We start from the raw sequence: 24506 nt of genomic DNA on the forward strand, positions 1-24506 counted from the left end.
AGTTAGTGCGTTCCTCTTAAAGTAGCTACAACCACGTATCACAGTCATATTATTGCTTGTAATACTGCTTATGTGGACGTATACTGACAGTGTTGTAGCAGCAGCCCGGGGGCTGTATTTCATGACAGAGACACCGATTGCATAATATACAGCACGCTTTGCAATAAGTAAACACATTCAAGCTTTGAGATCCAGAGTAAAATAATCTATGCGTTGACAAATCAATATTTTTCTGTTATTAGATTAAGACTACATATCGCTGATATCCAGTCGTGGATTAACGAATTAATATGTTTTTTAAAGGAATGTATAAATCAATAATAGACATACTGTAGACTACAGGCCTAGTACAACTACAACACCATAGAAATGTAGCCTATAATAACATTTACATGTACATTTTAGTCATTTAGCAGCACTCTTACCTAGAGCGTCGTACAGTATGAGTGCGTACATGTTCGTACTTGTCCTATAACATGTAGTCCTACACAACGTTTAAAATGCCAGTAAGCATAAAACAAACAGATTTTGAAATAAACATTTTAAACGATTTGGCTAATAAAAAACATGAATTAATTGGCCATACGATTCAATTCCGGTAAATTAATACTCTTGGATTTGTGTAAAAAGATAAGTAATAACCTAAGGTAAAACAGCCAAGAACGATTGGCGCTATATCACTCCATGCACAGGCTACTACGCCCATAATAAAAGGTACAAGCAAAAGGTTGAGGGGCAGACAAATCAATTCAGAAACAAATCAATTCAGAAAATATATATTCTGTAATGTCTTGGCTATGGGCTTATTATTGATCAATTGTATTAAAGTAATTTGGTATGGCACAGCTGCCTATACAAAGGACACTCAATATGTGACAAAAGGAGGGAGATTAACTGTTATATTGGCGTAAATACAACCAGATTTCGAACTAAGCAGTCCACTCAACAACATAGAAATAAAATATATGACTTTTTTTTTAAAGTCTACAATGCATATGTGCATTGGTGAAGTTCAGAATGATTCTGGTTGGTTTAGCTATGTAAAACACACCACCGTTAGCGTAGACTCATTCTCCCATGGATAGCCAATTGTGTTTAGATGTATGATGAATGAATACAGCTCGCCAGACAAAACAGTCAGGTCCGGCTAAATCTGTGTCAGACGTGAAAGTTTCACCCAAAACCACTTTCACTACGGGTTCCTGTGTATTTCTTTCAAGACTGTCCAATGAGAAAGTCGGTCTCGATACATGCTGACCAATAAGAGCGCGAGTGGCAGTGGGCTGGTCCTGAGCAGCTCGAGAGCGAGATTGAGATAGTTTGGAGACGAAGTCTGGACACGAATTCCACTCGTCTTGCGTCCCTAATTTAGAGAAGTGTATGCGTGGAATTCCGCGAGGAACTGAGACTAAACTAACTGTCTCGAGTGGTGAACTCGCTTCAGGACAGGTGAACTCGCTTCAGGACAGGTAAAATCCCCTGCGGGCAGCGCGAGAGTAGTGAAAGTTAGAGGATCTTTTTATTCGATGAGGTAAGTAGAAAAAAACATCGACAAAATGGGCTAAAATATTTCAATTTTCTATAGGCCTGGTCATTGTAGTAGAATTATCATTCGTTTGTTTATGATGTATTATTACATATTATTTGTTGCAATATATAATGTATAATTTGTTATCTATTATTGATATTATTAGGCAATTAGTATTATTATTATTTGTTATTATTATTAAACTATATGCTCAAACAGCCACATTGTAATAAAGCAATAATAAAGCCTTATTGTCACATGGATAATCCATTTGATTTATTTGAGAAAATAGCCTACATGTTTCCATAGTTTGAAAGTAGCGTTTTGGTATGACAATGCATTTTGTTGATCAAAAATATATTGGTAAGCCTTTAATGATAGTATGGCTTGTGCTGTGCCCTGTGTTTTTCAGTGCATGGAGAAATGCCAGTATCAGTTTACACCGTGGACAGGCCCCTTACCATTCTGAGGGAGAATTTATGTCGTGTGCTTTCAAGACATTCTTAATTTACACGAGAAGAACACGGGATATCAACTTATCCATTCGGCGCATGTTTCGGTGTAGGAATTCGGGAACCGTCTGAAGTGCATTGGAAGTGCTGCTCTCATTTCACTTGACCGTGGCCACAGCGCGCGTTTTAAGGGTGTTAGTTGAAAAGCCAAAATCATGACAAATAGACGAAACGGAAATCGTTCTATATTCTGGGTTTGATGGACCGACATGACAGTAAAGGAATGATAGCCTAACATTTAACAAAAGGAGGGGCAGAGAGAGAGAACACACAATGAAGGAGAAATCCAAAACTGCTGCAAGGACTAGACGGGAAAAGGAGAACAGCGAATTCTATGAACTGGCCAAAATGTTGCCTTTACCCTCGGCTATCACGTCTCAGCTGGACAAAGCGTCTATAATAAGACTGACAACAAGTTATCTGAAGATGAGAATTGTCTTCCCTCAGGGTAAGTATATTTTAAGTTTTAACAATCCAGTCTTCTCTTATATAGGCTATGCCATTTGCCATGTATCTGTAGACTATACTTATTTGTATTTTTCTGTGGGCCCATCTCTTATCTGTTATTTTGTTTGTTTTTTATTTATTCACCTGCATTTTCCTACTGATTAGGTAGTCTATTGTAATTGTATATTATGGTTATTGTGCATAGGTTTATTATGCTACGTTATAGCCTATAACAGCTGTTAATAGGCTAGATTGTGTAATTATATTTATTATATTTTATTATATTTATATATTATTATATTTATATTGCGATGACACCTAGCAGCTGCTGTCTTTCTGTTGCAGTCATTGCCGATGCTGTTTTATCTTATTAGCCTTTTGATATGTCTTTTTCATCTACCAGTTATTGCTACAATAGGCTACCATGTTGCTACAGTAGGCTAGTGTAATTTCATGCGTGCGTGTGCGTGCATGCGGATGGTCGTCGCAGATCCACGCCTCGGCGTGCCTACATTTAGGCCATTTTCGGGGTCAGGGGATCAAAATGCGTCGAAGGCGATTAGCCACCATCTTCCCTCGATCTCAACAGGCTGCTATGCTGTGTGACTGACAATGACGGCCGCGTCAATTATAAAACGCCCTGCCGTGCCACTGGCATCTGATCACCTGAGGCGCGAAACAGCGGGAGAAGAACTAATTCATCCACTCAGGTCGCTTTCGATTTTTCCAGATAAAAAATGTCTAGGCTTCTGGGGTGTGATCTCTTCATACTTCTATTCAGTCATACTCATATCTGTTTTTATCACACATGATAGCCTACTCATAGTCAGATGTACTCCATGATCAAAACCCGGAAGTGCACTTTAAATGCTGGTAAAGCCTAAAGTGCACATTACTGCTGCAAGCACTCAGAGATGCATCTTGGAGGGCATTGTTATGTTCCTTCACTCATTCACAAAGATTGTTCAAAGGTCGGTCTACCACCCCAACATATGAAAATGCACGTTTGACGTATTTCATCCTAGACAATTGTCAACGACACAGGCTAATTAATAGCCTAATGCATGGCTGGCTACTACTGCCAGCATTTATTTTATCTCCTGATAGGCCTACTTATGCTACAACATTTCCACAATCAAAATATATGATCTACATTAGTCATTTTATTTTCTAATGGTCTGTTGCTTGGGAAACATGCCTGGGCGAAAATAAATAATAATAGCAAGAACGACATAACGACATAAAGTCAGCAATGGAATAATTATACAGACAGAAAAAGTAGGACGACTAAACAACGGCAAGTAGAAAGTCATAATAAACCCTATGGCCTCGGCAAAATCGACAGAAAATAACTAGATTGAACAACAATAACTAGCAATGGATTCTGATTCACACACAATGTTTGGAGAAGAGGGGAGACTTGTGTCCTGAGAGGAGTGACTGAGTGTGAGTGAGTACAACAGAGCGACGAATGTCTGTCTGGGGAAATGAGGGCTGAGAGAGAGCGGCTTGTTGTAATCCAATCATTGCAGCAGGCTCAACCTATACCCCGCCCGTTCCGGTGTTTGGAGGATATGTTGGAATTGCTGTTGTTTGGCCGGAGAAGAAGTCGAGAGGAGCCAACATATTCAAATGATGATTTATATATTTTCATGAACCCTTGTGTGTTGTTCATGTTTTTGTTATTCTCCCAATGTTCGCAGGTCTGATGGACCCACAACATTATTGGGTTTTTAAAACAATACAGCCATAACAATTAACGTAAAAAATACTTAATACTTCAATGTTGACTTACATCAGTTAGAAGCAATATAGATAGCATACATGGTTAATATTTGCCATTTACCTCTGCTCGATCACCTTTATCAATAAAAGCGCTATTCATTTTATAATCAAGACATGGGTAAAATAAATCATGCTTATCTTGAAGAAATATAAATGACACAAGGTTTTCATCAATATAGATGTTTATCGCTTTGAACTGAAAAAAATTGTACATACAGTATTTTATGGAAATGATAAATGAACCTTGTTGAACACAAAATAAGGCTGGTCTATACACCACATGAGGGACAGAGTTTTACTGTGTGTGTGTTGCACATTTATTTCTTGCACTTGATGCATGTGTACTGTGTCTTCCTGTCCTTCTTGTGTTCACACACATCGCAGTGCTTCTTCTTGTTGCTACCGGCTGCAATTATATAGTGATGAAAACACTTAGTTCAGGAATTTTACTAATATCTCACTCACATATACAATTACAGCAGGCCAAAGTAGGAGAGTCAGACACACACACACATGCAACAATATCATTCACACTTACTTCCGGTATTGGAGTTGTTGGTTCTGTGGGTCGGGCGGATGCGGCACCAGCATCCTCCTCCTGAATCCTCCTCACGAAGGCTGCAGAAGCTGGAGCACTTAGGATATGTTGCCTCCTCTGGATTTGAGGTCTTAACAAAGCCTTGGCTCTTTCTCGTGGTGCTGGGCGTCTCCTCTGGAACTTCCCTCTGTTCCAATCTGGGTTTAACGCCATCCAGATGACAAACGCATTTTCCTCTGAGATGTCCAAGATGTTGAAGTATATATCACAAGTGGCCAGCGTACGGTTCTTGTTTTTCAGCTGTAGCCAGTCACCAGCTTGTCTAAATTGTCCACCCCTCCTTTTGTGGCATTGTAATCCATTATGATTTCTGTTTTTTTTAATGTTCCTGTCCACAGATTCTCCCATCCCTATGCAGCGTACTCAAGAGTACCATATTTTTGCCTTTCTTGGCACGTAGGACACTAGGGACGTGTCGGCTGTGAACACAAACTTAGAGGAATTGAAAGGCCTGTTCCGTGTTTTCAACAGCGGAGGAGGTAGCTCTGGCTTGTTTATTCATACTGTTCATACCATCATCAGCTTCCTCTTGAGGAGCTCCTGTCCAAGCTTGTGCAAAGTAAAACAGTTATTGCATGTGATGTTGTGGCCATGGAGTCTCTGTGTCACTTCCAGGAAAACCCGCATCCCTTGGTTCTTCTCAGGGGCTCCTCCATCTACACTTGCAAGTTCCACGCATATGAGGAAGCAGCATCACAGGCAGCCCAGATCTTGATAGCATATTTTGCATATTTATACGGCATGTACTGCCTGAAGGGGCAGCTGCCCCTAAATGGCATAAGCTGCTCATCAACAGTAGTGTTGGGTCCAGGGTTGTAAAACAGGGAAAGGCAGTCCACCCACTTGTCCCATACTGACCTGATTGCAGTTAGCTTGTCTCTCTGCACTGACCTGATTGCAGTTAGCTTGTCTCTCTGCTGCGGAGATGGTCTGGTGTCTCGGTTATTGAAGCGGATAATCTTGGAAATAATGTGGAAGTTTTCCCAGAGAACTTGTTGCACGGAAAGGTTCCCTGCCAGTTTCTGCATCCCACAGGGATTCTGTGGATTCCCCATTTGATCTGAGAACACCAGCAAGGATAATAACCCTGAAGTATCCAAGTAAATTAGTTTGGATCTCTGCAAAAACACACCTTCCCTCCAAATCAGTGCAGTCCAGAATGATTTTCTGTATGGTGTCTGGGATGAACAGTTCAAAAGAAGACTTTATGTCCTCCATATTAGTGACAGCCATCTGCGTCGGCCTTGGTTGCATCCTTATCACGTTGGCATTCATGCGGGGCTTTTTTCTTTTACATCCATATGTCTCCTCCTGCAGGCTGCTGATGAGGTGGTTGCTGACTGGCTGGTCCTGGGGCTGGCTGAGTGTCAATCTCATCCTATTCTTCCATAACACTGTCAGACTATGAATTGACAGACACGGGACCCTCCTATTCTGAAATTCTTCATCTTCCACACTAGCTCAATGAAAATGCGTTCTTTTACAAGTTCTTCACAGAAAATGAGCCAAGGCCAACGAGTCTCAGGTTGAATTGTTTTTTTTCATTGTATAATTTTTCTTCTAGTAACCTTTGAAAATGTGTCCCACAGACCCGAACACCACACAGGGGTTAAGAATGTTATTTTCAGGAATCTCTTGACACTATTTCATCCTTCCACAAGATGTCGTCCTGACACGAATCTAGGGTTGTTACCCAAGCAGGCTGGTTGTTCGTTCTATCAGTTCTGTTGGCAGAGACATTAGTTCTGTATCTTTAGACACCACCCAGTAGTTGGTTTTAAATGTCTACTGACTTACTGGCTGGCAACCCCTTACTTGCTAGCTAGCCAACTACGGCTAACATATAGTCGGGTCAAACAGTCAAACAGTGCAGCCATAATAACTACAAAGTAGCTGTATTTGCATTTGTTTAAGCTGTTTTCTAGTGACATTTATTTGGATTCATGCAAAACAATGAGCTAATGATGCTCGATTTCACCTGACATAGAAAATGTGCTCACTCGCCAGGACACCGTTGTTCAGAGGAGCTAGCCAACAACACAGCTAACACAATCACTTCAAACTGAAGCAGGAAATAACTAGCTGCACTTCATTTAGTTGTACCTGTTTTCTATGCTGATTCGTGATTTTGACTGGCTGAGAAAAGCTGCCTGCCTGTCTGTCTCATAGCCTACTATGCAACAGCTGGAGATCAAATTTGAATATTGAAACAATGTTGCAAATGTCGGAGAGACAGACAGCAAGGTTTATACAAATCTCTGCTGTTGAAAACAAAATGTTAGTCTAAAAGAAATGTGAGATAATGTCTAGATGCTTTTTATAGTGGAGATCAAGTCTATTAATTGCCTGGCTGGGCTGATTAAACAGTGGATTGCACAGTCAGATAGAACAGAGTAGGCTTTTTAATGTCATATATTTAGCCAGTGGTAACTTGTGGCATAGACACCGGCAAGAATGCGGTTTTAATCAATCAGCATTCAGGATTAGACACACCCATTGTATAAACAGACAGAAGAACTAGCCAAAAGTTGTTTAGAGAACATGGCTCTTCACTTTGTTTGAGTGAAAGAGAGATGAGTACTGCCTGCTGAAAATTACTTTTTTCAGATCACAAATAATTACAAAAAATTATTGTGTCATGTCATAATCCTATTTGGAAAATTCTCCATATAGTTACATACTAGTTTTGTTCAAGTACTGGGCACACCCCTACTATAAATCAAGTTATAGTAACTAGCTTGTCTAACTATCTTAACTGCCATGCCTGCTGGCAAGGTTGGTAGACTTTAGAAAATAAGCAATTACTAAATGTAGGCTACTGAATAAGACTCACCATTTTAGCAGGGATGCAGAGGGCATATTTAGTTTCTTAAAGAAAGAGCACCACCATTCAGGAGGATACAGACAGCTCAAGTGGTATGCTTAGATATGCAGAAAAATAAACACATTTTTGACATAGAATTAAGCATAATAATTATGGCTCCAGGTTGCAGGAAAAAGCTCTTTCAGATGTTTGAAAAATGCTTAAAAATGCTTAAAATCCCCCCCAGCAATCCTCACATAATTTGCTCCCCCTAAGATGTCTGGGGTTCATGACATTCCTGTGACTGGCATGGTGAATAATATGTGTATTTGCATATTTGCTACACATCTATTGGTTATCTAGGTCTTCACTTTATCTAAACCATAAAGTTTCCCAGCGTTGTGTTTAGGTAAGCTCATGGCAAATGCAAGGAATGACATTGCAAGAATCTTAAAAAAAAGTTGCAAAAAATAGCTTATAGGCCTGTAGCATCTGCCATATCATGTTATGACAGTGTTATCGCAGGTCACCTAAACGGAACAGACACATTGAATTGTTTTCACTTTACGTACACAATTACCGGTGCAAGTTGCAAGAAATCACGAGGTAGGCTACTTAGATGTGATGATACACAGTGACTAATGAGGACTGATGATTACAAAATTATAATAGGCCTATGCTAATTAATTGTATGACAAAGGCCTACTGATACAAAAACCAACACCATTATTTGGAATGCTTTCTCTGGGCTATTTGTAACGTTGCACTATTGTGTTTGCATAAGCCTATAAGCTATCAGCCATTATGTATTAGAAATATCTGATTATTGCTAATCAGAATCATCTACAATACATTTTTATTGTGACCAAGTAATTGTGCACATTAGAATCAATCAGATTATTCTACATCATATCGGACTCTACCTACTGTACCTGTATTTGAATTAGAAAACATTATATTTGATTACCATTTGTGATTATAAATGAGCCTACATTGTAAAACATTTCCCATTGATTTTACAGTAACTTACTGGTGACCAGTTACATGTAAGTTACTGTAAAAAGCAACAGTATATTGTTTTTTATGGTTTACTGTTGCATTAATTGACTTGCAGTGTCAATAACGCTTATCAAGTTGTTTTATGGTAACAAATACTCTTACCGTGAAGCCTTCTTTGCATATTTCCCAGTGTGCCTTGCCTTTTGGGAGAATTGTACAGTCACCTACCATCCATGGCTGTTAGTGACAGAGACATGGTTCCATCATTTTCAGTCCTGTGGCTTTCACCAAGTGAGTTCCTAGGTGAATGTTATCATGACAATTAAACTATTTTTGACAATACATTATATATCTCATAATAACGTATTTTGATGTCTAGTTTTATCCGAATACAGCTGCCTGAAACTCATGGTTTACAGGCCACATTAGGCGTGCAAGTAGTGTTGCAAAATTCCACTCTTTCCCAAAAATCCTGGTCGAACGATTCTGGATTTCCTGCTTATTCCTTCCTGTTTCCAAGACACTTCCAACTGGGATTTCTGGAAAATATGGGAATTTTGGGAAGGTTACAAGTATTTTGCAACCCTACCTGCAAGTCACATTATGCTGGGTTGCAGAGTAATGTGTAATTCCTAGTGGAATCTTCATTCACCCACAATTTGCATTGAGATTGACTGTCACGGTTCAGGACATTGGGAGTAGACTATCTAAACCATTTAAACTGGAACAACCATTTCAATAACGGATGCAAAAAAAATCAAACTAACTAATTGGATTAGTTTAGATTTCTATTTAATTTAACTTTGTGTAGAATGCGTTTAATCAATGAATCAATGTACATGCAAAAAACACAGATAAAAAATAAACTATTTAAACAAATCTACCTGCAGTAGAGCATGCTGGGAAATATGATACAAATTATTTCTAAGACTGTATGGTACCAATTATAATACTGTAGTCTTTTTATGGTACCAAATTATCTTACTGTATTTTTTTTTAAACTGTTGTTTTACAGTAGCTTACAATTTTACGGTACCAAAAGTTATAGTATTTAACTGACGGTACCATTACTGGTATTTAATATATTGACAGGGGTGGGAGGGGAGGGAGAAAGTTGTTCGAACTCAGACAAAATTGTTGCAATTCGCCTAATTTCCACAAGGGGCCTGCGTTGTACAAGTAGCCCCTTTTTTTGGGGTGCTTGTTTTACCTTTTATGATGGACGGTGTACGGTAAAGTCCGAAATGAATTTTTCCCAAAATACAATGTTGTTTACGTTATTCTACTGTATTCAATTTATACAGTATGTTTCTATTCACTATATATTAATTTACTAGGGCAATTATTATTATTTTTTTTTTTTTACAGTGTACCCATCCTTTAGAAAATCATTATTACGGAAATATGCCTAACTATTTATTCAGCAGTTGACATAAGTTATCAATTGCTTGTAGAAAACATAGCTGAAAAATAGCCAATATAGGCACAGGATGAATTATTTTGGACAACTATTGACATGAATTGGCTAAATAAACATGTTGATAAGGCTTGTATTGAATTTGATGAATGTTTTGGTATATTTTGTATTTATTTTTTATTGAACCTTTATTTAAAACGTCAGTTAAGAACAAATTCGTATTTACAATGACGGCCTAGGAACAGTGGGTTAACTGCCGTGTTCAGGGGCCTAAACACTAGACGTTCTTTATGAAAAAAGAAAATGTGCCCAATTAAAATAGTCAAAAATGTGTCTAAAAACAGAGAAAGCCCTAAACCGTTGTCCGCCCAAACTAATGTTAGGCCTAATAGTCAAACAGAATAATATTTGTTTAGGCCTACCTGTAATGGGTTATTGAAACTGGGGAACAGCTCAGCCTGTCTGAAACCTCGTAATCATCTGAAAAAATATCCCTAGAGCAGAGATGTGAGATGTTAACCCACCGGGCACACACGGGTTGTTTCCAAGTAATTTCAATGAATTGACGTCTGTGCCCAGTGGGAAGTTTCTCTGCTCACATCGACTATTCTATGGTTCAGGGCACTTGACGTCCGTTAAGTAGCACTTCAAACGCAAGGTGCATCTATTCTTTGCCTATTAGGCCTATTTGTAAGACATGTAGGCTAGCCTTAGTGCTCATTGAGTCCGCGGTTTCGCTTCTCGAATACATCAGACAAATTAGTAACCTGTACATATTGTGACCCCTGTGATATAGTAGCTGAGTTGAATTGCGAGAAAAACAGCCTCTCCTCCATGATTGCAGCGGCTAGCAATTTGAATATGACGCATGCAACGAAGGGACAGACATGCATGCACAACAACATATCACAATCTTATATAATCCTTACATTCATGTCAACATGTTTTAAATAATGTGTCTATAAAGCAGGCTTACTTTCGACTGGTCATGTTTTGGAGCTAAAATTAACAGTAAATTGCCAGACAAAAAAATATACGTTTTTGCTAAAAGAATAGCATCGCCTAATTGTGAAAATATCAAATAGCCTATAGGCCTTGCGTAAAAGAAAAAGGCAACAAATATATCAAATAGGCTATACTCTCCTTGTCCATTATTATAGGCCTAAATCACTGCGTCAAGCTCATTGCAAACCAACGCTGCATGTTGTTTTCAGAGGGAGGCTCCTTTGCATGCGTGCAGAATGTAAAATATGTTTTCCACGGCACCTGGGTTAATTTGACTTCTAAACAAATAAGGAGATGAGCTGTGCAAAAGCTATTTCAAATGTTGACCAAATAATTTGTGTATTGTTGTTGAGCTGTGTAAACGCGAAGGGATCGTTTGGACAATATTGAAATGTGAAATGGTGGTGGGTTATTCGAGTCTTTACTCAGACACTGATTGTTTTTGTACGATTAGCATTTTCTATCTGGCATGGCGTTGCGAGAAGAGCCGCTTGTATTTATTTGCATTATCGTGTTTTGTTGGTTCCGTTGAGGATGTCATATGTTTAATGCATTTAAAGTTTTGATGTTCACTTAATTTGTAACAACTTTCTGCAGCATTTTGTTCATCGTACTTAAAAAAAATTGGGACACACATTAGCTGTATGTATGTATTATTATTATTATTATTATTATTATTATTATTATTATTATTAAAATATATAGGCGTAGGCCGACAGAGAGAACTAGCGTAATAAAAACCAGCATAAAGAAACATTGTCACATGCGTTACGTGTATTATTGCACGACTATATGGTTTGCGAAAAGGAGCTGATATACATACTGGTGCTTTGTTTCAGGTTTGGGTGAAGCTTGGGGTCACACGAGTCGAACGAAAACTTTGGACAATGTCGGACGTGAGCTGGGATCCCATCTTCTCCAGGTAATTTAGGAAGCTTAGTCTACCAATTTAATAGAACATTCACTGCCAAATATGATGGTTTAAATAGCCTACTAGTAATGAAAATAATCATTCTTAAGATGTATGTAGACATGTTGCATTTGATTTGATAGGTTGGATCCCACATCCTCCAGGTAATTTAGAAAGCTTACTAATTTATATTTTCTAAATTACTGTGAAATATTATATTACAAAAAATAATGATTCTCAAAATGTAGCCTATATATGTCTGCCTAGTCATGTTCTGTTACGTTTAGTTTGATATTTGATCTCACGAATCTGACTGTAATGCATTGAGTGCTCTTGAATAGGTCTCATATTTCTTTGATCTACGCATTAATTTATGCATTTTTTTCTCCAGACATTGGACGGCTTCATCTTTGTAGTGGCGCCGGACGGAAAGATCATGTACATATCTGAGACAGCATCAGTCCATCTGGGACTCTCTCAGGTCAGCACCTGGTCATAGCCTATTAATCTTAGCCTATTTAGTGTTTTTGGTTTTTCAAGTTTTATTTGGTCGAGTGAGTGGAGTCTTTTTATTTGCTATGCATAAGGCTTAAGAGCTCGTGATATCCATATTGCAAATGTTTTTCATGTTCCATATTATGGAATTATGTTTGAATGGTTGAGTGATTAATACTGTTTAATTACCGAGGTAATTCTTAACAGGTAGAGCTGACCGGGAACAGTATTTACGAATATGTCCACCCCGCCGACCACGACGAAATGACTGCCGTTCTCACCCCACATCAGCCGTACCACTCACATTTCGCCCAAGGTAGGCTATATGAATATAGGCCCAACTTGGAGAGAATAAAACCCCATATAGAATACATTTTTGTACGTTGGATAATAGACTGATATTTTCAGTCTCCTCTTCCAGAATATGAGATGGAGCGCTCTTTCTTCTTGAGGATGAAATGTGTGCTGGCAAAGAGAAATGCCGGCCTCACCAGTGGTGGATATAAGGTAGACGATTTGCAATGGAAGTATATAGCCTAATGCTGCTTGAAAGTACTATCTATGTTGTATACACATTCTATTGATTTAAAAAATGCAAAATTAATTATAACTTAATTAAGCGTAAAGATAGGTGTAAGTATAAGTTATGGAAATGTTTAAACATTTACAGTGAGTGTAAAAAAAAAATACATAAGACTGGACAAAATAGCAACAACCCCCCCCAGGTGATCCACTGCAGCGGTTACCTAAAGATCCGTCAGTACAGCCTGGACATGTTGTCTTTCGACGGCTGCTACCAGAACGTGGGCCTGGTGGCAGTGGGACACTCTTTGCCTCCCAGCGCCGTGACAGAGATCAAGCTGCACAGCAACATGTTCATGTTCAGAGCCAGCCTCGACATGAAGCTAATCTTCCTCGACTCGAGGTAGGTCTACAGCAAAACATACAAATAAAGCATGGGTTGAAGGATAGGATATGGAGGAGAATAACTGAATTACATAGTCCTACAGCAGGTGTTTTGATGAGCCAGCCATGACATAAACCAGCTAAAGTCGTTTTTTAAAATGTTTTTTCCACTAGTGCTCGGTGACAGTTGTTAAATGACTATTAAGTCCCCAACTTAATGGAACAAAAACAGTATTGAATTCACAAACATGAAATGCTACAATATATTCCATTATTTATGGAGTTATAATGGCTTACTGCATCTAAAAAGTATAATGTCTTATTGTTTTAAAGTGGAATCCTGGACCTCAAGCCACTGGGGTCCACTTTACAGAACATTCTGTTCCTTCTCAGCATGAAAACACGTTTGGATCCAATAGAACTCTGAGCATATAATGATACATGGAGGGAGAACAGCATGAACTTCAATAAATGAAAGTCCATGGCTGAAAGAGAGGACAAAAACATTTGCCTTCTCACCCCTTCCTCCCTCCTTCCCTCCCTCCTCCTCTCCCTAGGGTGGCAGAGCTGACTGGTTACGAGCCCCAGGACCTCATTGAGAAGACCCTGTACCACCACGTCCACAGCTGTGACACCTTCCACCTGCGTTGTGCCCACCACCTGTGTGAGTTAGTTACAGTAGGTTGGGCCCTGCCTCGTCAGACTACCTTTTACTGGACCTTTGGCTCTTTTCCTTAACTTTATCCCACACATTGAAATACATTTTTATCAAAGGACACAACTATAAACTACACCAGACCTTGACCTCTAACACACATACAGTATTAGCTAGCTGTGCATTTCAACACTCCAGAGGAAATCATAACTTGAGATCCACACCACATGTGGTACTCTGACTTAAAGGGTATTGATTCAAAGTTAGGATTCAGCCCCTTTAGAACACACACCAGAATGCTGGTCAGCAGAGTGCAACTGAGTGCCTCAGACCAGAATATCGGCCATCATTATCAATACATTTTCCAACGGTTCGACATGTGGAATCGAGGACAACAGCCACCGCTCGTTGGCACACAGCAGGTGGTCTCTGTAACACACCATGGGGACAGCAAGTGATGGAACGGCCCCCTGCCGCACTCAGTTGTCAATCATCCAAAAATCATGGTCAAAACAATCCAAACTAAAATATGTCTCCTCTTCTCCTATCTTCTCCCTCCTCCCCAACTCCCACCCCTTCCATCTCCTCTCCTTTGATCCTCACAGTGCTGGTGAAGGGCCAGGTGACCACTAAGTACTACCGTTTCCTAGCCAAACAGGGAGGCTGGGTGTGGGTGCAAAGTTACGCCACCATTGTCCACAACAGCCGCTCCTCCAGACCCCACTGCATCGTCAGCGTCAACTACGTTCTTACGTGAGTCTCATTCTGTCCAATTCAACTCCATTCAATTCAGTTCCATTCAAATCGATTCAAGCTACTCCATTTCTCTACTTCATCAACATCTGAAGTTGTGGAGGACTAAATATATAAATATCATCATCATCATCATCATCATTATTAGTATTATTCATTCAATTGAATTTGATTTGAGTTTATGAAACCCCTCGGGGCAATTAGAATGGCATTGTCAGAGCAGAAGCAACAAATAATTGAATGAATAAACATAACTATCTCCACATACAAAATATGACCTTCTCGTGGCCTGCGATATTAGTGAAATACTGACCTCGTCCCCAGGCTATTGCTGACAGTGAATATAACTATTCAAAGCCGGCCTTAGTGGGAGTCTATTACTAAATAAAGTATTTGTCACACAGGCATAATCATGTCTGGAAGGGAACATCTGGAATGGTATCGAACTCATCAAACACGTGGTTTCCATGTGGTTGATACCTTTTTACGTTGACTCCATTCCAGCCATTATTATGAGCCGTCTTCGACTTAGCAGCCTTCTGTGATTTGTCATCATTCCTTTTTTGCGAATCACACCGAGGCGTGGCTCTGCGCTTGTGGTGTGCTAGCGTACAGGGAGGGGTAGGGGGAAGGTGTTGTGGGAGATGATTGTTTGGTAGATTAATGCCTATGCGAGGGGAGGTACTCCCGACCTTTTTGTATTGGCTAATGAAGGCCAAGTTTGACACATTGGTCCACCAGACAAGTGTCTGGGAATGAGATCAGTGAAATACCAACAAACTTTGTTCATGACCCCAGCTAGACTGATAGTGGGTAGGGCTGTGTGTACCTCTCACATTCTCAGTTTGTTCCCTTTATGGCCACCTCTATTGATACACCCTACTTTACACAGAACATGTTTTTTCGGGTGCGATAAGACCTTTGAGACCAGTAAGATAAACATTGGGGGAAAATACCTACTTTCATTATTGACCTGGTGTCTAAGGAAAGAAAATCTATATGACAGTAAACCGGAAATCGATAGCCATCTCATAAATGCTGCCCGTGTTGGATTTTCATTGTTAGGTTTGGATGATCCAGACCAAGCTCTTTAATCTCTCTCTCTCTGTGTGTGTGTGTGTATTCATTTAAGCCGTCTGCATTTCAGCTCTTGTGTATTTACTATTGTTTTGTATTTACCGCAAACCCCAACACACTCAGAAATACAACTCAATAAGGAGTGAGGCTTCTCTAGTGTATTCATACTGTATGTTTAGCTTATATTCAGGATGAAACACGTTTAGCTTGTATTCAGGATGAAACACGTTTAGCTTGTATTCAGGATGAAACACGTTTAGCTTGTATTCAGGATGAAACACGTTTAGCTTGTATTCAGGATGAAACACGTTTAGTTTGTATTCAGGATGAAACACATTTAGTTTGTATTCAGGATGATACTACGTTTAGCATTTGAGCTTGTATTCAGGATGAAACACGTTTAGCTTGTATTCAGGATGAAACACGTTTAGCTTGTATTCAGGATGAAACACGTTTAGCTTGTATTCAGGAAGAAACACGTTTAATTTGTATTCAGGATGAAACACGTTTAGTTTGTATTCAGGATGATACACATTTAGTTTGTATTCAGGATGAAACACGTTTAATTTGTATTCAGGATGAAACACGTTTAGTTTGTATTCAGGATGATACACATTTAGTTTGTATTCAGGATGAAACACGTTTAGCTTGTATTCAGGCTGAAACACGTTTAGCTTGTATTCAGGATGAAACACGTTTAGCTTGTATTCAGGAAGAAACAGGTTTAGTTTGTATTCAGGATGAAACACGTTTAGTTTGTATTCAGGATGATACACGTTTAGTTTGTATTCAGGATGAAACACGTTTAGCTTGTATTCAGGATGAAACACGTTTAGCTTGTATTCAGGATGAAACACGTTTAGCTTGTATTCAGGATGAAACACGTTTAGTTTGTATTCAGGATGAAACACGTTTAGCTTGTATTCAGGATGAAACACGTTTAGCTTGTATTCAGGATGAAACACGTTTAGCTTGTATTCAGGATGAAACACGTTTAGCTTGTATTCAGGAAGAAACACGTTTAGTTTGTATTCAGGATGAAACACGTTTAGCTTGTATTCAGGATGAAACACGTTTAGCTTGTATTCAGGATGATACACGTTTAGTTTGTATTCAGGATGAAACACGTTTAGTTTGTATTCAGGATGAAACACGTTTAGCTTGTATTCAGGATGAAACACGTTTAGTTTGTATTCAGGATGAAACACGTTTAGTTTGTATTCAGGATGAAACACGTTTAGCTTGTATTCAGGATGAAACACGTTTAGCTTGTATTGAGGATGAAACACTGAGTTACACTTGGGTTCTCCCTCTAAAAATGGTCTAAAGGTAATACAGATTTATGTGTTTTTGCAGCAGATGGAACACGTTTTCCCCCTCAGCACTGGTTTGATTGAACCCTGTGAGATACACCAACATACAGTAAATAAACATCAAATACCTTTCAAATACTGCTGAATTTTACAATACATACTAGACCAGCAAAGCCATTTCACCACCTTAACCTACAGCATTTTATTCCATCTGTTCACATCATTCCATTAATAAATCATGATTCTGGGATGGAGAGCCAGTGGCTTATTTCAGATGGGAGGTGGTCTGACTTTGACCCCCATGTGGAATTCAGCTAACACAGCTGAGTTTGCACAAAAGCCTATATCAGCACTATTGGCTCTCGCATAGGTCACCGAGAGAACACATAGGATGGAGAACCAGTCACTGCTACTGTACCTGCAAGAGCAATAACCATGTTTGTGTTTCAATTAACACTCTATAGTGCACTACTTTTGACCACGGCCCATAGGGCTCTGGTCAAACGTAGTGTACTATGTAGGGAATAGTGTGCAATTTGGGATGCCCCCTATGTCTCACAAAACACGGACTATCCAAATATTGCCTTTCCCATTGCAAGGTGCCACACACATAAAGAGCGGGTCATATTAAGAAACATACTACAGCAACTGGTTGAGTGGGGTCAGAGACAGGGAACAGGGGTTTAAAATGCCACGTGCTGGTATTACATACTGCTGATGTGATAAGTTAAGAATAGGGTCATGTTTGCAGAGAGTTTGACACAGGAAGTGCTTCATGACGTTGAAGTGTGATAGAGTTCATTCCCAGGACAGTGGGTTAGAATGCTAAGGTGGTAGATGCATTATATGATATGTACATGCAGGTGACAAATGAATAGTCAATGTTATGTTATTCAATCTGGGAGGGGGTTGTGTGTGTGTGTGTGTGTGTGTGTCGGGGTACATTTTCACCTCAAGAGAATGTAAGATGAGACTGAGGGAGTAGATTCACAACAGGCATGGTGTTGACATTATGGGAATGGTTGTAATTTGTGTGTGAGTGGAAGTGCGTGTGTTCTGACAATGTTTGTGCAGTAGAAATTAATTATTAACTTTGCTTCGGGTGTTGGTTGTGTTTCTCAAAAAAGGAGGGTTAATCTCTCAACCTAGTTTATCTTTTATAACCTACTCATTTCTAATTGTCATCCCATTAATAAATTAATCAAAACTCCAAAGAAGGTGTTGGTGAATTATGTCTCTCTCACTATCAATAGTAAATATTGGCAGAGACATATATATATATATATTGGAGAAATTACTTATTGTACATCATTTTATATACTGTATTGACACAATTCTGTGAAATAACATGTTTTAAATGTGCTCACTACGTGTGCAAGTCACACCTCTGTGAAACCCTGATGAAGGTCTATTGAGCAAAATGTTGGTCGAGGGATCCATTGAATTGTTCATGGAGTATTCTGGATTACTATTGTGCCAGAGTTCCATCTTTTTTTGCTAATGTGCTCGCTCTCATCTGTGTCTGTGTGTGTAGAGATACTGAGTATAAGGGAATGCAGCTGTCCTTGGACCAGATGACCCCTAGCAAGCCAGCGTTCCACTACAGCAGCCCTCCGAGTCGTACAGAGGAGAGGAAGGGGACCAAGTCCCGTATGACACACACCAAGGCCAAAATCAGAGTGTCTCCCTACCCACAGCAGGTAAGACACTTGGTACCGGTGTGGTGTACACAGTGATACGATTAGAACAGGTCTGATTATTTCGCCCTGAGCCACAAACTCTCTTAAGCCCGGTTCAGGTACAAGAGCCGACATAAAGCAAGACGGTGCCTCTTTACAACGACGTGATACATATTTGATACAAATTTGACACTTGTTCTAGGCAAGGTGTTGTAACAAACTAGTATCCTGACATACATACACCAGAAACAAGGCAGACTTTGTGACTTGACAGACCAGAATACATGACTCGTGTGCAACATTCTTCATCAATAATCAGTATAATGTGTCTTTAAGGTAAACATCACAGAAGATGGAGAGGGTGTAACACCACCTTCTACTACTTTAAAACGTAGTTGAAACCTTGTACATTCCAAGTTCTAGTTTCCAAACATGTTCAACTTTTTTCCAGTTTTCAGCCTTTCACCCCGAGCGTTCCGAGTCCGACCAGGACAGCCAATGGGGAGGCAGCCCTCTGACAGAATCTGCCTCCCCTCAGCTGCTGGACCAAGGTGAGGGAGCGGAGGGCGGGGCCTGTGCCTACAGACTCTACCCAGACTCCGGCTCCCTCTGCTATGGCCTGGCTCTCTCCGAGGAGGACCTTACGCACAGCCACTCCCACCATCCTGCCACTGCCTGCGACAGCGGTGCCCACTGCCAGGCTGGCCGTTACTTCCTGGGCGCTGCTCCCCAATCTGGACGGGAGGCCTGGTGGGACGCAACACGCTCCGTCCTCTCCCTGCCCAAGTCGTCTTTGGATAATGGCGAGGGCTACGACCTCACTTCCTACCACAGCGTGGTCCATGGTGAGGCGTTAGGGTCACAGCCATCTGGTTAGAAAATCATCAAACATCACTTTTCCCTGGTAGCTCCTTTATTGAATAGGCCAAGGGCATTATGGACCATGGGAAGTTGTTTACACTGTTTCTCGCCAGTATGCTGATTGTTACCGTCTGTTTGCAATAATTTGCCACTGTTCAAGAAAACTTATTTCATCTTTCATGTCCTCAAACTGAGAGACAACTCCCAAAGATGCTGCTGCCAGGAATGTACTGTCTGTTAGGGATTTACATGACTTGTTCAGTTGTATGCACATTATCAAATATCATTTCACGCTTACTGTGCAAACAATAGTTGAAACCGGTGCCAGCTAGGTCATGTGGATGAATGAATATAATGACAAAATGTAGTCCTCCATTCCAGTCCTATTTTAAGTTTGTATTAAAAACCCCTAGAGTCGATGTCTGCGCCCAAGTGGAAAACGAATTAGCATAATACAATCTATCAGTTTAAGATGGAGATATCTGCATTGGATGTGTCTCAATCCACCGCATCTGCCCGATGTCGCACTTCCGCATCTGCGGTGAAAGGTGCCAGAGTCAGACCCTGAGACATCCTGACAATCGGTCTGCTCCCAAAATCGTCTGCAGCATCCGAACGGTTTGGCCTACAAACCCTCACAAACACAAGGGTGTTCTCCCTTTTGTTCTACGACCCCCACAAGCGTCTTGGGTCTCGTCTGAAGTCGGTTCAGCCGATCTGCCAACTTCTGTCTGTAGCGTCCGAGCAGTTTGGGCTCCACACTAATATGACACATTTTGGAAAGGTGAGACTCTCACGAACATGTACATGTGGGTTGTTTTGCTCGAGGACGACTCGTCACGAGACTCATCTGAAGGTCCCCCGGTACCAGTGGAGTGCCAAAAATAAGGGGTTAAATACATGTTAAAAAAATATCTTCCTGATCTTTCTTAAATCTCTCAGAACAACCTTCCTTTACATTTCTTTGGTGGGACTATCTGTTATTTCATGTAGTGAATCTGTTATTCAATGCATTTTTATGGGCTAATAGCAGTAAGGCCCATTTCATCAAATCATTTATTTAGATTTTTTGGGGATACATCAAGGGGTCTTAACATTCTAAATCAAATAGCTAAATGATCCTTCGTCTTAAAAAAATTCCATATAGCTTAGGCAGGGGTTAGACTGTTATGGGTTAATTGCAGTCATAGGCACCAACTCACATGATTATTACATAAATATGCAATAAATCCATGTACTGTGAAAATCATATGTACATTTGAGTTTGGGATGGCTCTAAGAGTTTTGTTGATTAAATGGTGGTATTATTATTACATACATTTTGAGATTTTAACCTTGGATTTCTAAACGTTGCCACTTTGTCTAACAGGAAGGGGTCACTGGGACGAAGAGAGCGTGGTCAGCTCACCAGAAGGGGGCGGAGGCTCCACCAGTGACTCGGGCGAGCGCTGCCGCGATGGCACTGGCAGTGACCATTTCCGGGCGAGTCCTCAGGAGCCCAGCAAGATGGAGACTCTGATCCATGCCACGCAGCACATGATTAAGGAGGAGGAGAGCCGTTTGCAGTTGCGCAAGGGGCCACTGGACGCCCTGGGCCCAGTGGGGGGCCCCTCCAACAACAGCCCCTGCTCCTTCACCCCCTCTACCCTGCCCCTCCCTCAGGCCGCCATGCCTGGCGTGGTGTGCCGCGGGCCGGGGGTCGCCAACGGCATCAACCTCACCCTCACCTCCGAGCGCCTCTATCCCCGCGTTGATGGCGGCAAGGTTTTGGATTCCCACGGCAACATCGACAACAACATAGCCAGTCCGGCGTCTCTGCCGCGCCTCAGCAGCCCCAGCACCGATGGGATCCCCAGGTCAGGCCTGTCTGTCTCAAAAGACTACCTGCAGGGTCAGACAGACGTCCCACCCCACCACCACCCTCTAGGGCAGCAGGGGAGCCCACTGCCTTACCAGGCCCAGGAGATGCAGCCCCTGGACAGGCATGCTGCCTATGCCCTGACCGGCTACTCCCAGGTGCACCTGTATGACGCAGAGAGCCTGAGGAACTACTCGGGGCTGGGCTGCGGAGGGGCTCAGTACGACATGGTGCCCCACATGAGGATGCAGGCCGACCAGATGCAAGGACACAAGGGTACATCAGTGATCATCACCAATGGGAGCTGACCATACATAACGGACAGATCCATCCTAGTGTCTCAATGATGGAGTGTGTATGTGGGACTTATGAACTGAATCCTCCTCATACAGTTTGGTCTTTTCTTTTTGTTTATTTTTTTGCGCCTAACATAGGACATAGGATATTCCCCATAACACCGGTCTGCTCTGTTACACTTCACTGTGCCCTTTAGAGCCCAGACCCAGCAAGCAAAGCTGGTTGCAATGATGTCAGGCTGGCAGCTTTTGTTATGCCTTAGTCAAGTTGTATACTGATAATAAAAAGGTAATTCTTTCAATGCCTTTTTACCGACCAGAAAAATATGTCTTGACCTGGTTGTAACCTACTGAAATTGTAACCAAAATATGACATCATTAAAAAGACATCGTAACTTGTCATCTTGTTATCTGACGTCTACAAACCACTTTACAACCAGAAACTGACGTAATTATGACGTTTCATTCCAAATATTGCCCTCTGGACAATTGAATTCCTACCCCTGCATTGAACTGAGACGCTGCAGAATGACTATTCAAGTTCTCAGTGAGTTTTCAGCTTGGTTAAAGATAAACCCAATGTTTTAGGCCCAACAGTCATGCACCAGTAAGTAGGTCTATCGGAGTGAACTCTCACATTTTCTCATGGTAGTAGACAATATGCAATTCAATTGCATTTACCCCCTTGACCTCAACTGAGTCAGTATTGCTTAACTTTCTCAGAAATACTTCAAATTTTTTTTTTAATGAAATGCCAATGTTTTTCCATATTTATTAATTGTGTTGAATAAAATTATTTTTATTTAATCTCATTTTTTCAAAGTACAACATTTGGTGGCAGGGTTGCTTTAGTTTCAAAGTCTGCATTATCTGTGTACCCCTTTGAAGGATTATATATTATTTGCCCAATTTCCCCTGTTAGTAGAAATTCTAAAAGGATACTGTGAGATTCTGGCAATGAAGCAGTTTTTCTGCTTACCCCTAGGTGTATGCTAGTGTATGCTACTGTACCTGTAGACTTCCAGTCATTACGCTAGTTAGCATTGGCTCGAGAAACTACCTCTAACTTCCTTCTTACTGCATGCAGAGGCATACAAATTGTATACACAATTTCATCTGACTCTGGGTAAGTCAAAGAATTCATAGACAGAATCTCACAGTATTCCTTTCAGGCATGACATCAATGTGTATCACTTTAAACTTCTGGTGCTTCTTCATGTGTTTCAATTGAGAAAATAATATTGTTCCATTTCACTTTTCGTTTCCGAAAATATGTAAAGTATCTCTTGTCTAATTTTATTTATGAAGTAAATATGTTCAGAAATTGCTTTCTTTTTTTGGACAACAGGTCATAAGAGTATTTATTAACTGGGGATAAAACATATTTTGATTCTAAATACAGGTGCAATCAAACCCTCTTTGATGTTGTGGTTTTAATTTAGCCTTTAATGTGTGGGAGGACTCGGTTTGATCAAACGAGTGGATACAATTTGTTAAATAACACTTTGAGCTGCGTTGTGCGGCTCTAAAAGTAACATTTGAAGCTACAGTTATTTTGGTTGTAATTTGTTCCAGTTGACAGTTGGCCTCATATCACTCCATCACAGCACACAGCCTGTGTTACTCACTTCCGCTTTAAAACCCTCTTTGATGTACCCATCCCGTCAGCAGGATCATTTTCGTCAACATCCGCTGAATTGCAGAGCACCAAATTCAAATTAAATTACAAAAAATATTTAATTTTCATGAAATCACAAGTGCAATATAGCAAAACACAGCTTAGCTTGTTGTTAATCCACCTGGCGTGTCAGATTTAAATAAAGCTTTTCGGCGAAAGCATACCAAGCGTTTATGTAAGGACATCTATCTCAGCAGACAAAACATTACAAACAGCTAGCAGCCAAGTAGATTGGTCACGAAAGTCAGAAAATAAATAAACTGAATCGCTTACCTTTGATGATCTTCGGATGTTTGCACTCACGAGACTCCCAGTTACACAATAAATGTTCCTTTTGTTCCATAAAGATTATTTCTATATCCAAAATACCTCCATTTGGTTGGCGCGTTATGTTCAGAAATCCACAGGCTCGAGCTGTCACGACATCGCAGACGAAAATTCCAAATAGTATCTGTAATGTTTGTAGAGACATGTCAAATGTTTTTTATAATCAATTCTCAGGTTGTTTTTATAATATATAATCAATAATATTTAAACCGGGACTGTAGCTTCTTCACTCTGTTGGCGCATGCAAAACGCTGCTGGCACCCAGCCATCCAATGAAGCGATGGGATCTTTCTCGCTCATTTTTCAAAATAAAAAGCCTGAAACTATGTCGAAAGACTGTTCACACCATGGGGTGGAGGAAAAGGAATCTGGTTGATATCCCTTTAAATGGAGCGACGGCATGCTATGGAACAGAGAGCTTTCAGGAAAAACAACACTTCCGGGTTGGATTTTCCTCAGGTTTCGCCTACAATATCAGTTCTGTTATACTCATAGACAATATTTTGACAGTTTTGGAAACTTTAGAGTGTTTTCTATCCTAATCGGACAATTACATGCATATTCTAGATTTTGGGCTGGAGAAATAGGCAGTTTAATTTGGGTA

The 24506-nt window shown here is 40.5% G+C and overlaps 1 protein-coding gene across 7 annotated transcripts; it reads left to right on the forward strand.

Moving 5' to 3' along the window:
• Positions 1 to 1365: 1365 nt before the first annotated feature.
• On the forward strand, positions 1366 to 23307 carry LOC118386760 (single-minded homolog 1-like). Of its 7 annotated transcripts, XM_035774538.2 has the most exons (13): positions 1366 to 1531; positions 1941 to 2488; positions 11934 to 12016; positions 12148 to 12168; positions 12396 to 12485; positions 12707 to 12815; positions 12921 to 13006; positions 13225 to 13424; positions 13963 to 14069; positions 14666 to 14813; positions 18738 to 18903; positions 19334 to 19727; positions 21113 to 23307. In XM_035774538.2, the coding sequence occupies exons 2-13, from the start codon at positions 2314 to 2316 to the stop codon at positions 21907 to 21909; spliced, it is 2376 nt and encodes a 791-aa protein (XP_035630431.1). In that variant the 5' UTR covers positions 1366 to 1531; positions 1941 to 2313; the 3' UTR covers positions 21910 to 23307. The 7 variants fall into 7 exon arrangements, with proteins under 7 accessions (XP_035630431.1, XP_035630432.1, XP_035630434.1 ...); XM_035774539.2 differs by lacking the exon at positions 12148 to 12168; XM_035774541.2 differs by lacking the exons at positions 1366 to 1531; positions 1941 to 2488 and adding an exon at positions 10587 to 11332.
• Positions 23308 to 24506: the final 1199 nt, after the last annotated feature.

The sequence above is a fragment of the Oncorhynchus keta genome, chromosome 8, assembly GCF_023373465.1.
Source record: "Oncorhynchus keta strain PuntledgeMale-10-30-2019 chromosome 8, Oket_V2, whole genome shotgun sequence".
Classification (NCBI taxonomy): Eukaryota; Metazoa; Chordata; class Actinopteri; order Salmoniformes; family Salmonidae; genus Oncorhynchus; species Oncorhynchus keta.

Coding starts and splice junctions, on each gene's coding strand:
- LOC118386760 (XM_035774538.2), top strand. CDS start 2,314: ATGAAGGAGAAATCCAAAACTGCTGCAAGGACTAGACGGGAAAAGGAG. Junction 2,489..11,933: donor GAGAATTGTCTTCCCTCAGG/GTAAGTATATTT, acceptor GCTTTGTTTCAG/GTTTGGGTGAAGCTTGGGGT. Junction 12,816..12,920: donor CCACTCACATTTCGCCCAAG/GTAGGCTATATG, acceptor CTCCTCTTCCAG/AATATGAGATGGAGCGCTCT.